The sequence below is a fragment of the Erpetoichthys calabaricus genome, chromosome 18 (genome assembly GCF_900747795.2).
Source record: "Erpetoichthys calabaricus chromosome 18, fErpCal1.3, whole genome shotgun sequence".
Classification (NCBI taxonomy): Eukaryota; Metazoa; Chordata; class Cladistia; order Polypteriformes; family Polypteridae; genus Erpetoichthys; species Erpetoichthys calabaricus.
The window spans coordinates 26,945,984-26,961,005 of record NC_041411.2 but is presented as its reverse complement, the minus strand read 5'-3'; the positions used below and the strand labels follow the sequence as shown (position 1 = coordinate 26,961,005).

The 15,022-nt window shown below is 40.6% G+C and overlaps 1 protein-coding gene across 2 annotated transcripts in view; it reads left to right on the top strand.

Annotated features, from left to right (window-relative positions):
• sema3h (sema domain, immunoglobulin domain (Ig), short basic domain, secreted, (semaphorin) 3H) overlaps positions 1–15,022 on the top strand; it is a 107,657-nt gene that overhangs the window by 77,099 nt on the left and 15,536 nt on the right. For both annotated transcript variants that reach the window (XM_051921397.1, XM_028825013.2), the window contains exon 9: positions 3,674–3,743. In XM_051921397.1, coding sequence (XP_051777357.1) covers positions 3,674–3,743 — 70 coding nt within the window. The remainder of the gene's footprint in view (positions 1–3,673; positions 3,744–15,022) is intronic.

Sequence of the window (15,022 nt, the reverse complement as noted above, 5' to 3'; positions counted from 1 at the left end):
AAATTTCCTTATTGGGTCTGACATGTTGTTTTTGCAGACCCAATTGTATTTTTTAGGGACAAGAGAAGTCCTCAGTATTTGCTGGTTGAACTCTGTGAGTTTGGTTCCTGCAGATAGTATGCACGTGAGAAGTGTGTTTTTAAGACCTGTGGAACTTCAGCCATTTTGTGACATGTATGTATATTTGCATACAAGCCTTTAAGGTAATCCAAAGACCAGGGTGCCCAGTGGAACTGTCTCCACCAGAAGGGTAAGCAACTTCTGCAGGGCAACATATTGAGTCACAAGTAAGGACTTAAACGGGCAGTTTTTCCAGTATATTAGTCTTGTGAATTTGGGGCAAGAATATAACCTGCCCATAAAAATCCTGTGATACTGGCAGGATACTGACAAAAGCACAAAAGTGGGATCTTTTCACCCTGCAATACCCTGGGCTTCCCATTAAGCAATCTTGAAACCTTTATATGGTTTGTTAAAGAAAAGTCTGCATGGGGTTTCTCCACCATATCTGGAAGAATCACTCCAAATGTTGCTGTCCACCAGTAGTTTTAGATCTGGTAGATATTCTCGACTTCATGTGCCCAGGAACAAAATGGACTCCTTGGGTAAGTGAACCTTTTTCAGTTGCCAGCATTTTTGGAACGAGTCCCCAGATGCTTTTAAACTTTCTCATACATTGGACTCTTTAATCTAATCTAATTATTAATTAATTAAAACAGTAAACACCTTATTAGAACTCCTCATGAGAAAGATCTAGGAGTCATAGTGGACACATCATGATCTGCATAGGACAGCGTACAGAAGTGATCAAGAAGGTTGTTAGATTATATATCGAAGGTGTGGAGCTCAAGTCAAGGAGGTTAAGCTTAAGTTGCTGGTGAGGCCTCATCTGTGTGCAGTTTTGGTTGCCATATTACAAAAAAGACAGTAGCACTAGAGAAAGTCCAGGGGATGGCAACTATACTTTTAAAAATAAAGGTGCCAAAGTTTTGCTTCAGAGCAATGCAATTGAGGAACCATTTTTGGTTCCTAGAAGAACGGTCTTCAAAGAACGTTCCAGACAGAAATTTTTATTTAGATCCATAACAGGCTTCATAATAGGCAAAAAAATGATGCTAACAGATTTGTGAAATACCAATGGGTTTCTGATATTAATAGGTACACACAGTAACTTAAGCTAAATTCAGGTTTTCTTCATCTGTCCGTATTCTACTAGGCAGCCTACTGTACACTGTACAAGATTTCTTCTGTGTCCACACATTAGGGCCCAATAATCCAATTTCAAATGCAGAGAACCTTCCCCAGAATGAAATGACTCTTTTTCATCTATGAAGAACCACACAACCAATTAAAGAGTCATTAAAGAAAAAGCATTTATAAGAATGTAAGCTGATTCTGTGATGGAGAGGTATGAGCTATGTCTTGGTTATGTTCCATGTGTTTTATGGGTTGTCCCCACAAGAAGAGGAGCCACCTACCAATCTCCACCAGGAACTGCCCTCCACCTTATAAATCTGGAGGGTCTCCCAGAGGTCCTGGCAGTTCATTTTTGAATGCTCAAATGTTAGAAAGTTTTTCTTCAGACCAGAGGCATTTTTAGGATTTATGGATATCAGGGTCTTAGCCCCCTCTGTATGGTCTTACTTGAATAAAAATATCACAAAGGGGTTTCTTAGGTCCTTCTTTGGAGAGTGTGAATTTCCCATTGGGATTAATAAAGTATCTATCTATCTATCTATCTATCTATCTATCTATCTATCTATCTATCTATCTATCTATCTATCTATCTATCTATCTATCTATCTATCTATCTATCTATCTATCTATCTATCTATCTATCTATCTATCTAAACCTCTGAAACCCCAACCACCCCAATGCCACTGCTTCAGACAGAGCACCATAGACATATGAAAAACGTTACCAAGCACTGTGGTGGGGAGAAGGACTTTCAGAACTTTCAACTCTCAACTTGATGTCATTTTGGACAATCAGGACTAACAGGATGGACAAGCTTGACGGGCTAAATGGCCTGTTCTCATCATAACTTCTTTAATATTCTAAAAGAAGTTTTTTTGTGAGTTTTGGTTTTTAAATCTCATCTATTAATTTTTTTTCTTATTGTAAACATTTTATAATTTCTCTGCTGAAGTGTGCAATTATGTGCATATCCTCGTGAAATTTAGTGCTCACAACGCTCTGTAGTTTTGCTCCCACATACTTTTAAGTAATCTTAGAACTTGCAGAGTTTGACTGATTTTAAGGTTCACTTAAAATGGTGAGCCTGATGATTTTCTTGTTTTGACTTGGGGTCTACAAATGGGTTGATGATGGATTTTGGGAATTGTGGGTAATGTGGATTTTTGTGGAATTAATGCTTAGAAAACCTATCAATATCAGGATGAAGGCTGGGTAGAGAATATCCTGTCAGAAACTCAAATTGGTGTGATTGTGTGAGCAGCACGGTGACAATGGAGTTAGTGCCACAGCCTTACTCATTTAGCATCTTTAAATCCTGTCCCTGGTCATTGTCCAAGTGGAGTTTACACATTCTCCCCGTGTCACCATCCCCCTAAATGAATATTAGTTTAAATGATGACTCCAACTTGACCATATGGACGTGTGAGTTAGTGGGCCCTGACATGAGCTGGCAGCCTGTCTAGGGATGCTTTCTGCCTTGAAGCTAGCACAGCTGGGATAAGCTGTAGTACCCCTTGACTCTAGAATATTAAACAGCTTTGCAAACCTTACATAGCGTGAGCATTTTATAGTCACATGGATTGATAGTTTTAGTAGCATTATAACCATGGTGTTCTTTTCTTTCCCCAAATGGCCATGACACCAGAGCATTCTGTTAATTGATACTTTGCTCTACTAGGCTTTGTCATGTCCCTCATGTCTCCCTGTTATCTATGTGACCAAAGACAACAAGGAGCACAGAGTGTTTGAGAGCTCAAAGGTAATATGTGCGTCATTGGTAGATTTTTGTGTTTAAAAGGTTTCATTCTTAAATGGTGTGAATGTGCTAAGAGGGCTGCATACATTTTCAAATGAAATATACAAAGCTCTACACATGTGCATAAGTCTCTTTATGTAGGTAGTAATACATTATTAAATGTAAGCTTTTTCAGTCATTCTTGTTCAGGGCTCCTAATGATAACAAAATAAGGCATATTGAAGTACTGACATTTAAGGTATAGTCAGTTTGCAGTGATTAGGATCCAAGCACACTCCATTTAATTCACATCTTTGAGAAATCAATTTTAGGGTGGTCATGGTTCTTGGGGAAAAAGTTAAGTTTAATACAGTTAGATCAAGGACAACTGATGGTTTCTTTCCAATGGTCTAGTGTTACTTTGCCCTACTAGGCCGTGTATTGTGTTCTTTGCTTTCTGTGGGCTTTGTGAGTCATTGCACACAACTCTTCACCAAGCCCTAGTACATTTAATTCTGCTCTGACTTAAACAGAAGGAGCATATGAAACCTTCCTTTACAAAAATTGGGATGTCTACAGATTTTCAGCAGATATAAAAAAATAGCAGAGTACATAAGATAAGGTGTGTGTGGTGGGTCACAGTACTTTCATTTGAAGTCCAAGTGGGTGTTAATTTGAGAGGTGAATTACTGTAATCAGAAAAATGCACATCTCACCTTTTCTCCTTCTTTTCGTTCCAGAGGACATTTTCATTCTCTATGGAAAGGATGCAAAGAATCCCTTAATCTACGGGCTTTTCACAACATCCAGGTAGGCCTCCATGTGACAAAGGTAGAGGGTTGAACTCCCGCTTAACAATTGCCGACACATCTACTCATCCCTTTGTCAGTTTGGGCTTCTTTAGATGTAAATGCTACTTCTAATTGATTGTGGTAAAGCTGTCTTCTGAAGGGTCTGTTTAGTTATGAGGGTCACTAGACACAACATCTAAAAGCCAAAAAAAAAAATCCAGTAATAAACCTGAAAATGCAGGCTGTCACCTTTGTTGCAGGTAAGCGGGTGGCTGTCTCCTGCACTTACAGTCTCTGCTCATTGTGCCCAACAACACAGACACCACTAATGACCTCAGTGTAGTCAGTCAGCAACTGTCCTGTCACCTTAGGATGAATAGGGGGAAGGATTTCCATTAATTAAAAGCCAAAATGTTAGGAACAGATAAAATCAGGAGGAAATGCATATAGCTACTACTGTTGTTTGAAACAAAGAAAATATTGGTCATAACAATAGTTTATTATTCTTATTATGATTTTTTTTTTCTCAATTTGTACTTGTTGCTTTTTACAGTAAATAATCCATATTCCTTGGTTCTTATTGTCCGATGGTCAGATCTTTAGAAAGTAGGTGGGTAGTTCCAAGGAGGGCGATCTTCTGCACCAGGGTGGCAGTCACTTTACCTGACAGTTCATTAAAATATTTATGGAGACCTAGTTGAGCAATTCCCATTACTCTGATTATAACTGGAATCAAGGGAATCTGTCGGCTTCACATGCATGAAATCTTAATCTTGACGTCTTTGTATTTGCTCAGTTTTTCTCATTCTTTTATGTCAAGTGGTGGACATTTTCTCTTATTTATTTCATGGAGAATGATGTCCGGTCACTTAGCTCCATTAGTATGACCTGTGTTTACGACTATATCATACATAACAGTGATGATCTTTTCAGGCTAGTAATCATACCAAACATTAGACACTGGAAGGCCAAACTCATGAACCATTTGCCATTGCAGGTAGCTAGCTATCCAACAGTGTCAATGAATGTATTCTTTTGTAGCTAGCACGATAGCAACAATATGACTGTAATGCACTTCTTGTTGCTGGCATATTGTGCAATCATAATAATATTAATGATATAACCCTAAAATAAATTAAGAAAATGAAAAGGTGAATGGAACCCCTTTTGTCCACTTTGGTTTTTTAGAAACTCCAGTTTCTTTTCACATCTCACAGTTGTGCATATTAAGTTAAATGTCAACCTTAAATTCACTTGGCGTGAACGAGTGTGAGTGTGCGCACAGGTATATCCTGTGATCACTTCCAGATCACTTCATGGTTTTTTTTTCTTTGCACCGAAAATTTCTGGAATAAACTCTGCTCTCTACACTGGATTGATCATTGTGTGCCTACCAAAATGAGAGGCATGGGTGAACTCTTGAATCCTATTCATGATTGGGGACTACGACTTGCAATTGCTTCATCATGAATAAGGAATACCCAGTACACGTGGGCCATAAGCTTGCATTGATTTAGTGTTTGCCATTTGTATACACCTCCTGTCACCACTACCACTTAGATGGTTTAGTGAGGTGCTCGGATCTGCTATACTATGGTCTCTAGTGGCTTCTAGAGGATCATACTTGTCTATCTAGATCAGGGTTTCCCAACCTTTTTCCACCTCATTTACCCTGTGGCAAGTTTTTGAAAGTTAACTTACGCCTACCCACTTTGGTTCAGTAATCTGAGTTTATACTTCGGCTATAAAAAGTGGTCAACAAAGGGGAAATTTTCAGATACTGTTTTTGGCGTTTTTATTTGAAGTTCAAATAGCAATAACAATAGTACATAATAATTTGTGAAAAGAACAGTCTTGAGACACAGAAAAAAGGTTTGGTGCAAAACAGAACTGATTACAGAATGACGTAGTTGAGGTTTTAAGGCAGATCGGCGGAAGTGATGTCATTGGGGGTGGAACAGGAAGTGGTGTCTTCATGGCCAGAAACAGAAGTGACGTCCTCATGTCTGGAACCGGAAGCGACGTCATCAGACTTAGGCAGAATTTCTCGTATTCGGTTTTCAGAGATAACATATGTAGGAGTAGTGCACCCCGCCACCCCCTGGTCTGGCATGGAATTACCTTTGTTTGGTCCTTTCAGCTGTCTCCCAAGCACACGTGTAACAAATGCTATTTCACTTATTGAAACACAGTTAAAGATGAGCAGAGACTGATATACTAGAACAAAACACACTGAGTTAATGAGAACTCATCAATTAGTGAGATGCTCATTCTTGCTTTTCACCTACAATTTTGGATATTCTTGGTACAGTTGTAGACAGTCCAAGTTTCACTTTGGGAACTAATCAAGATCTTCACAACATCTGCTTTCTTAAGAAAATGTACCCCCTGAGTAGCCGAAATTTCCCTCCTGGTGGTAAATTTACTGCTGGTTGGGAATCCCTGATCTAGATGAAACAAAAGTCTTAGTCAGTGTCTAGAATATATGTTAGATGTTGCTAGTTTCCTTTGCCTTGAAAGAATATGTAGCTTGTGTGTTCTTCCATTTTTGTGTGCGTTTCCCAGTGGTGCGGAGGTGCCAAGTTCTTATCACTGTCTAGATAGGTCAGTTGGTGACCCTATATTGGCCCCGTGTGTGCGCGTATTCTTATTTCTGTGTGCCTTGTAGCTTACTGCTTCTGCACATGTTGCTGTCTGTCTGCAACAGTGAACTGGATCAGTAGTTCAGAACATAGAGTAGGCGCACAGTACTGATTATTGATTGAAATCTTGGACCCAGTCTATTGCCTGTATAGAGTTTGCATGTTGTTGCTGTGTCTGCATGGGTTATCCTCTCCGATCTCAGAGTCTTAGGCTAGTTAGTAGCTCTTAAGTGTCTCTGTATGTGTGAGTGCAGGTTTACAGGAGTGTGCTCTGCAGCGTTACCATTTAGTGTTAAGTGCTGCCAGTATTGGCTCATTGAATTTGACAAAGACAGTTTGGGAGCATGCGCTGATTACAGCGCATTGCAGCACCCACCACTCAACGAACCACCCAGATTGAGATCCAAGTGGCTAGAGTACCAATCCTGCCACCAACCCTCAGGTTTTCCCTGCAAGTTGGAGGACTGGATGCAGGGCTGGATGCAGGTTATTATAATACCCAGGATGGAGCAATTGCAGGTTAAAGGCCTTGCTCAAGGACCCAATGGAGTGGAGTCACTTCTGGCGTTTTAAGAACAAATCCCTAGCCTCAGAGCCACCACTCCGCTTGACAAATTTGACGAAGCAGGTATAAATAATGAATAAATGTATGAAGGAATAACTATAATGCCAAACATCATCATCTTGAAAATCATTTATATCATTAAATCAGAATGTTAACTCATTCCTTAATCATTTGAAGTGACTCCCCCTACCATCAATTTAGATATTAACAGTATTGTTTATCTTTGGTATTTATCTTCTAGAAGGCTTTAAGAATTAATCTGGATTCCATTTGGATAAGCAGGGTGCCTTTATGTTTAACATAGGCCTGTGAGCCCAGAAATTACGCTGTAAAAAACAAATGACACACTCAAGTGATTGTGAGGAGCCTCCATGTGACTGTGATCTGCTCCTGCTTTCCATTATATTTTGTGGTAGAGTAGATGATCTTCTTTACTTGAATGTTAGCTTTAATGACAAAATTGGAGAATCTTAGCTAGCAGTTAAATTATCACAGAGCTGCACTCTATGACGTCTAGATTAAAACCTTATGGAGCACTGCCTTGGATGCTGCCAGTATTTCAACCTTATGATCAAGAATTACTTAATGAAGAAGCCTTGACTTTTGAGCATACATCAATTTCCTTGTAGTTCTGAACCTGCCAGAATGTTGGAGACATTTGGGATGAATTAACCAGAAATGCGCCCTGCTATGGGTGTCACCCGTTCTGGAGCTTCATAGCATACTGTATCAAATCAGCTCTGGGCATGAAGATTAAATAAAAATACTAAATAACTCATACTTGCATAAAAGCATCTGGCAGTAAAGATGATATAAGACATAAGTAGTTCTTGTAAGGGGACAGCTGTTGGAGTCAAAGTACAGAAGACCAAATGTTTAACAAGGGCTGGGTGTCACATTGCGTTCGAAATGTTACAGCTTTGTGCAGATATCCAGATTTCAACTCCCTCTCATCTTAAAGCCTGTCAGTGTCATCATTGTTATTTGAAGGTCAGAAGTTGTGGGCTTATCCAGACCCGGGTGTTTGTGGAAGGTGGTGGGCTGCATGGTTTTAATGGGGGTGAGTGTTGAGCTGTGACTGGACTTCTTGGTCATTAAGAGGACGTGGGGGGGGGGGGGGGGGGGGGTGATGTAAACTGAATGACAGTAAACATACAGGAAACATACAATAATATTATTTTCATCAGCTTGAACAGTTTACATGAGCGGGTGTGCCCAGCTGTTTAAGAGGCTTTTATAGTTCTAACTACTCAGTTTTTAGCAACAAAACAAAACACAATCACACCAAGTGGCTTCCTTAGAGGGTGGGAGTTGCTGCTGCCAGGCACATTCCTTGAACATTTCAAACAGCAAGAATGCTATTAAATTTTTGCTATGTTATCAGCTTTTATCAAGGCTGTATTCTTCCCTCAAAGCAAACCAGTAAATTTGCCACATTATTATATCGAGAGGCTTTGCACATGAAATTGCATATTAAAATAGAGTTGGGGACATCTGGCAGACAAATGGAGTTGTGGAATTTGAGGACAGCTGGGCTCCTGCCGGGCTCTTTGCATCTTTCCATGTCACTTGGCGCACTCGCTGCTTTGTTTAGATAACAAAATTAAAGTGGCAAAACTGTTCTGCTAATGTGGAGACATCAGATGTATCCTCCTTCACCTGTCAAAGCCAGTGTTTTGCATTCCACGTCTGAGCTGGGTGATATACGTTGACTTCTCTGTGGTCAGCAGCTTTAAATCATCCTGTCCGATTTTAGGACCGTATTCCACTGCTCTGACAAAACCTGCCAGATCTGATCAGAATCTGGAATCCAGCAACCATCTGCGGGCCTTGTAGGCCCACAAGTCTAATTAGGGCGGGCTTCACCCTAACTGAACCTTTCAAAATGCTGCCCAGTGACTCCAGGTTTATGATCTTTATTAAAAAGATATATTTTAATAGTGTAACAGACCAATAAACCATCTGTGCACTCCTTGCTAGTACAGTACTGGATCTGGTATTTTTACCCCTTGAGAAAAGTTACGTGCGAATACGGCTCTGGTGCCATGTTGTAGCTGGCGGCATTATCCAGAGAAACCTCTGTGCTGCCAAGAAGGAAATCGTAAATGGCACTGCCACCATTCAATTTGGACTTCTGAACCTTTTGGTCTCTTCGGCACTCATCTTCTTCTTGACCTGTTTGTGTTTGATATTTTCTGCCTGTGAGATGTGAAGATCCCACAAGGAAGTTCTGTATTTGTGTATTCCTTCCACCGCACTGATATGTTCCAGGGAGTTGCATTCTTATAATTATTATTAATATTATTTTTATTATTTTGAATTTGGAGGTTTCCTTCATCTGAATCTACTTCCAAGTTCACAAGAAAGTACCATTTTTCACGTACTATGTTACAGTTGTGCCATAACCAGGTTAAATGAGCTGTTGTTGAAATAAAAATTAGCGATGAACAAAATAATTCACACCAGATTGAATTCACAAAAAATGCAGAATTAAATTTGTGCCCTGAGCACATATATTTTCATCTCATCTGCAAAAGCATGGCCAAACTTAATTTAGTGCAGAGCATACAAACGGAGTGCATTACCTGAAAGCACTTTGGAGGGCCTTGTCTGCTGCTAAAGTCCATTAGCCAGGGTGCACATCTCCAAAAGGATCCAGTCTTGGATTGGATGATGAAGCTGAGTTGATGAGTGCTCACCTCTGAGTACCTCTGAGCCCAAATGAGCAGTGCGAGGTGGAAACTGGTGGCATAAATGTGCAGGCAAGCAGTACATAAGGCAGAGAACCTGTGGAGCCACAAGGAGGGAGATGTGGAAGATCATGGCATGGGCAGCAGCATTAGCTGGCTGCCTAAAAAAGGAGATGGAATAGCCCTTAAGGACCAATATTTCATTCTTTCTGCCTTTAAAAAATACTTTATTGAGTTTTGTGTTTTACAATATTGAAATCACATACAAAATTAATTTTAGAGGCAATTTCTCAAAACAAAAATGAATCTCAGCTTTTTTGGTCATCACTAGTGAGATCTACTCCGTTGGGCCCTTGAACAAAGCCCTTAACCTGCAATTGCTCCATCCTAGGTATGACGTTAATCTGCATCCAGCCCTACAAGTAGGCCCTCCAACCTGCAGTAAAAAACTTGGGGGTTGGTGGAAGAATTTGAACTCCAGCCACCACAAAAAAAACTCCCAATGTTCCATTCCATTTGAACGAGTGTGGTGCTGAGGTGTCACCCGTTACATGGCGGCACACGGGTCCTAATCTGGGATCCTGAGTTGGTGGGTGTATCAGCGCATGCGCCTAACAGTCCCACCTACCTACCTAGTGAGATCTGAATCAGCAACCTGATGGCTTAAAATTCAAAGCCTTTGCTATTACAGAGTTGCATATGTCATCTTATGTATCATTCCGTGTGACCCAACCAAGTTAATGTGAATTGGCACCTACATAACCTGCATTCTTATGGCAACTGCCAATATCTTTTATGCCACATGTCATCCCTGAGTTTTCTCATCTCTCACTGTGATGAAGCTTAAATCATCAGAGGACAGTTGTTTCAAACTTCAAAGACCTGCAAGAATATACAAGTCCTAGAATTATGAGGGAGTAAAAGTACAGTATGCTTGAATACTGAGCTGGTTAAATTAGATGGATATTCAATATATACATTTCACGGTCAATTACAATCAGCTTAAGGAGAAACAAAGAATACAGGCAGTTGAATGCAGTTGCTTCTAGACTGGTACGGGTTACTGAGTTAATAAATCGATTCACATCCCAGAATGCACTGGGTCATTTTTAACAAGGCTGACCAGGTTAAACTAATGGCACTTAATGGCTTTCAGAAAGGGCTGATTATTGAGACAGGTTTGGCAGGAGCTACAAAAAGAGTGAAAACAGTTCAGCTTGAGGAGTATCTGAGGTGACTTCAAAATGGAATTCAGGAGGGAGAACAAAGGGCAGCTGGGGTCAGATGAATATACATTTGCATGTGACTATCATGCACTAGTCGAAGGTGCCTGGCTAAACAGGAAGGCAACTGCAAATCATTTAAGAACAAATTTTATTCTAGGGCATGAGCAGGAAATTTCGGGCTATTAACAACTCTACTGAGCACAATGTCAGAATTGGGGTGAAATGTATAAAACACAATCTACATCTGGCAATTCTTAGTTGCAGAGCACCATGAATGAATTAGTCAGTAGTGGAGACATGTGATATCGATAGATGAACCATCTTTCACCATGTTATCCATGAACAGACATGTGCACAACTGGGGTACGCCAAAAGCATCCTGTAGGCCTGACAGATTGATTCCATCACTGAAGACCTCCATATATTCCATAATGTTTTGCTTTCCCTGTCTTGTTATGAATTCTTTTGATTTCTTTTAAGGAAAGGTCAGTTCTAAGCTCCTACTCAATGACTCTTGGTGATGCCAGGGTGCAGCATTTCTCTTGTCTTCTAAAAAGCCCTTATATTCAGGGAATGTAATGTGACCCAATGGGTCAATGAGCAAGACAGCAGAGTTATCCACTCACCACGGCTTCTTCCATCACCAGTTCTCAGTCCAGTCATGCATGCATGTAGAAAATCCTTTCCAACTACACCTATATTGACAAGATGTGATTAGATATACTTTCTATCTGAAGAATGTGACTGCAGGGCTCCTTCAGAATATTGTGTCTCAGCACAGCACACCATTAAGCTCAAGTTCAGATTCAAGTTTATTGTTGCACAGTACAATGAAATTTTGATTTGCACGTTCTCACAGACAAGTGGCCTGTAGTGCAATACCAACAACAGACAAATTAAAATGACAAATATGACCTCATACATTAGATGCAACATAAGTACAGCATTTTAGAGGACAACACTATACTGTATATGTAATTTATGCAAAAGAAGCAATCATGTAGTTGTCACCAGGAGGGGCTGATGAGTAATCTTGTGTGTAAACACCATCCCTGATTTTACTGGTGTGAACACTAATGGCCCTGTACCATATGCCAGAACAGAGCTGTGCAGACTGATGGAGACTTTTAATAATTTCGTGTAAAATAAGAAGAACATTAGCAATAGAATGGTTTGGGGCTTCAGCTTGGTGATACCTATTGTGGGAGAAATGAAACACAACAATATAAAATGTTGGGGTCTTCCTGAGTCCAGCAGTTGTGTGTCCAAGAAAGAACCGCAACTTCTGTTTGTGGCAGTTTTTATATACAGAGATTATTGGAGGGGCCAGGGCTTCTGGGAGGCTCCGGAAGTGATGTTGTTATTCTTTTAAGGGCCCATCCTCAATTCACATGCTGGAAAAGGATGATAGGCTAGCACAAGTGCTGAGTGGATCCCCCAGTATGTACATGCCTGACACCATTTAATGCATTTTTCATGTAAGGTAAATGGTAAAAACAGTCACTAAAGCAAAAGGTGATTATGATGCTCTCTGGTGATGCAAAGATAAAAAAACTGCAAAATCAACTCTTCCGGTCAAATGATGAGTGTTGGTGGTCAGTCGGAACTTCTGTTCTGGTTGGATACAAGAGTCTGGGCCAGAGGTAGAAGTGATGCCGTGCTTGCTCTGGTTAAGTTTTCGCCATTCTAAGTGTGTGTTAATAAATGATCCGCCTCATTGCTAAGCTCCTAGTGTGCCCCTAAAGATTTTATGTTTGCCCTTCTAAAGAAGAGAATAGAAGGGAGCTGTGTGCCAGTGGCATTCCATGCCGACCTCAGCACCCTCCACAGTGCTTCGTGAACCTGAACTGAGAAAGTGCCATAGCAGGATGTTAGCATGGACTCAATTGTGTTAACATTTAGGAGCTTTTGAGCACACTTGGAAACTTCCAGACCTTTTTCAGACTTTTGAGCAAGTAAAGGCATTGGTTTGCTTAACTGAAGCTAACTGAAACTGGTTATGTCCAATTTAGACAATCAGTTTTGAAGGCTCAGAGAAGTGTAAAGCTGTTCGCCAGCTCCACAGTATTCCTTCTAAAGAAGATATCAGTGTGGTCTTCATCCTGCTTCCTGCAGTCTACAACCAGCTCCTTGGTCTTGTTGATGATTATAGGAGGTGGTTGTCACCATTGTGCCAGAAATCACATCTCTCCTCTGTAACACCTCTCATCGTTGTTGGTGATCAGGCCTATGATTTAACTTCTGTGGAAGATCAGCCCGACTACAGACATACACCAGGACACACAGAAGTCCAAACACTCACTTTTATTTTGTTTCTCCACTACACAGTCCTTTGCACCTCACACACAGTGCACAACCCACCAGCACTATTGCTCACAGTCTTTTCTTTCCTTCTTCTCTGCTGCCCTCACTCCTCCATTCGCAAGCTCCGTCCCCTGCCTCCCTACTCCGGCTCCCTGAATGAAGTGAGGCGACCCCTTTTATAATGCACCCGGATGTGCTCCAGGTGCTCTCTGATGACCTTCCTGCAGCACTTCCTGGTGTGGCAGAAGTGCTGCAGTCCAGAGCTTAGCCAATGTCCATGAGCCTCCTTGCGGTGGCCACAGGCCCTCACAAGATTGAGCATCCAAGCTCTGTTTTCGTGGCCCCAACACCCACCAGGGCTGCTGCCTTCTCATGTTCCAGGGGAGGTACTGCTCCTCTCCCGGTCCTTCCATCCTCCAGGCGTCCCGACTGGGCATGAGCCGCAGCCGTCCACCACAATTCATTTTGGTATCTGGTAACTACATCTGAAAGAACAATGTGCTATGGAGACCAATCTATGAGAGATGCAGATTACTTATTTATTTACTTATCTTATTTATTTCTTTATGAAATGATTTAAATATCCAAAGAAGAAAGCACTAGATTTAATTTCATGTCATTTCATGTCATTGTCATCACTCTGTTACGCCACATGCCCCACGCCAGCAGTTTAATGATTCGTCAAACTAATGACCGGCGGCCAGATGAGCTATGCCATTTGCCTGATAACAAAAATTACATTTATAAACTGAAGAATTTTTTATGACAAGAAGAGGCTTAATTAGTTCAACAAAACTCGTATAATGTTTATAAGATGCAACTGAATTAAGATCAAAGGTCTTTAAGGTGGTGCCTAGTAGGTTTTACTATCTATTTGTAGTTTTCTCTTCATCTCACATAATTATGCAATTGAGTAACACAACTCAAAACAACAACAACAACATTTATTTATATAGCACATTCTCATACAAAAAGTAGCTCAAAGTGCTTTACATAATGAAGAAAAGAAAAATAAAAGACAAAATAAGAAATTAAAATAAGACAACATTAGTTAACATAGAAATACACATATAATACACATGTTGCAAATAATAATAAATATATATAATACACATAAAATACACATATGTTGCAAACTTTCATCCATAATGCATCATGGGGACCTGGACGCTACCTTACCAGTATAGAGCACATACAGGTATCATCCCTGGATGGGGCGCAGTTACATTTGCAGGACACACTCATGCACTCTTGGACACTTATTCAGTTAAGCCATCTTGCATGTTGTTGGAATAAATAATTTGCTGGCTTGGCTTTAAAAATTATTATCTAATAGCTTTTCCTTACTTTTAGAGTCTCCAAATGGCATCCTCACCCCCATCTGTGTCTGATACAAATTGTTTACAAATCAAAGGATCCGCCAGCCTGCCAGGATTCTAGGTACAGGTGTGCCAGTGGTGATAGCTGCCTCTCTTTGTATCTTGGCGATCAGATATCATTCCTGAATGTGTTTACTACAGGCACAAAGGAATTTATAAGCTAAGGGCTCCCACATCACCAGCACATCCCCAAGCCCCCAGGTCTCATTCTTACATTCTTAAGTTATTGTTTAAGTTATCAACCATTCATGAAGTCGGGATGGGACACTGACCATATTGCTAACAGCTCTGCAAAATGGATGAAGTGTGTAACTTTGCAGGAATTTCAGACAGCAGGCAGCAGCTCACTTGCAAGTCACGCCTCACTTTTTCCAAGGTCTTTGCCTAACTCTCTTCTCTGGCGTGAAAGACTTGCATTGTAGCTGGACGCTACCACATTGCAGCAGTAGTTTTTTTTTTTTTTCCAGGGCTGGAATTGTTAAACAAAAAGTG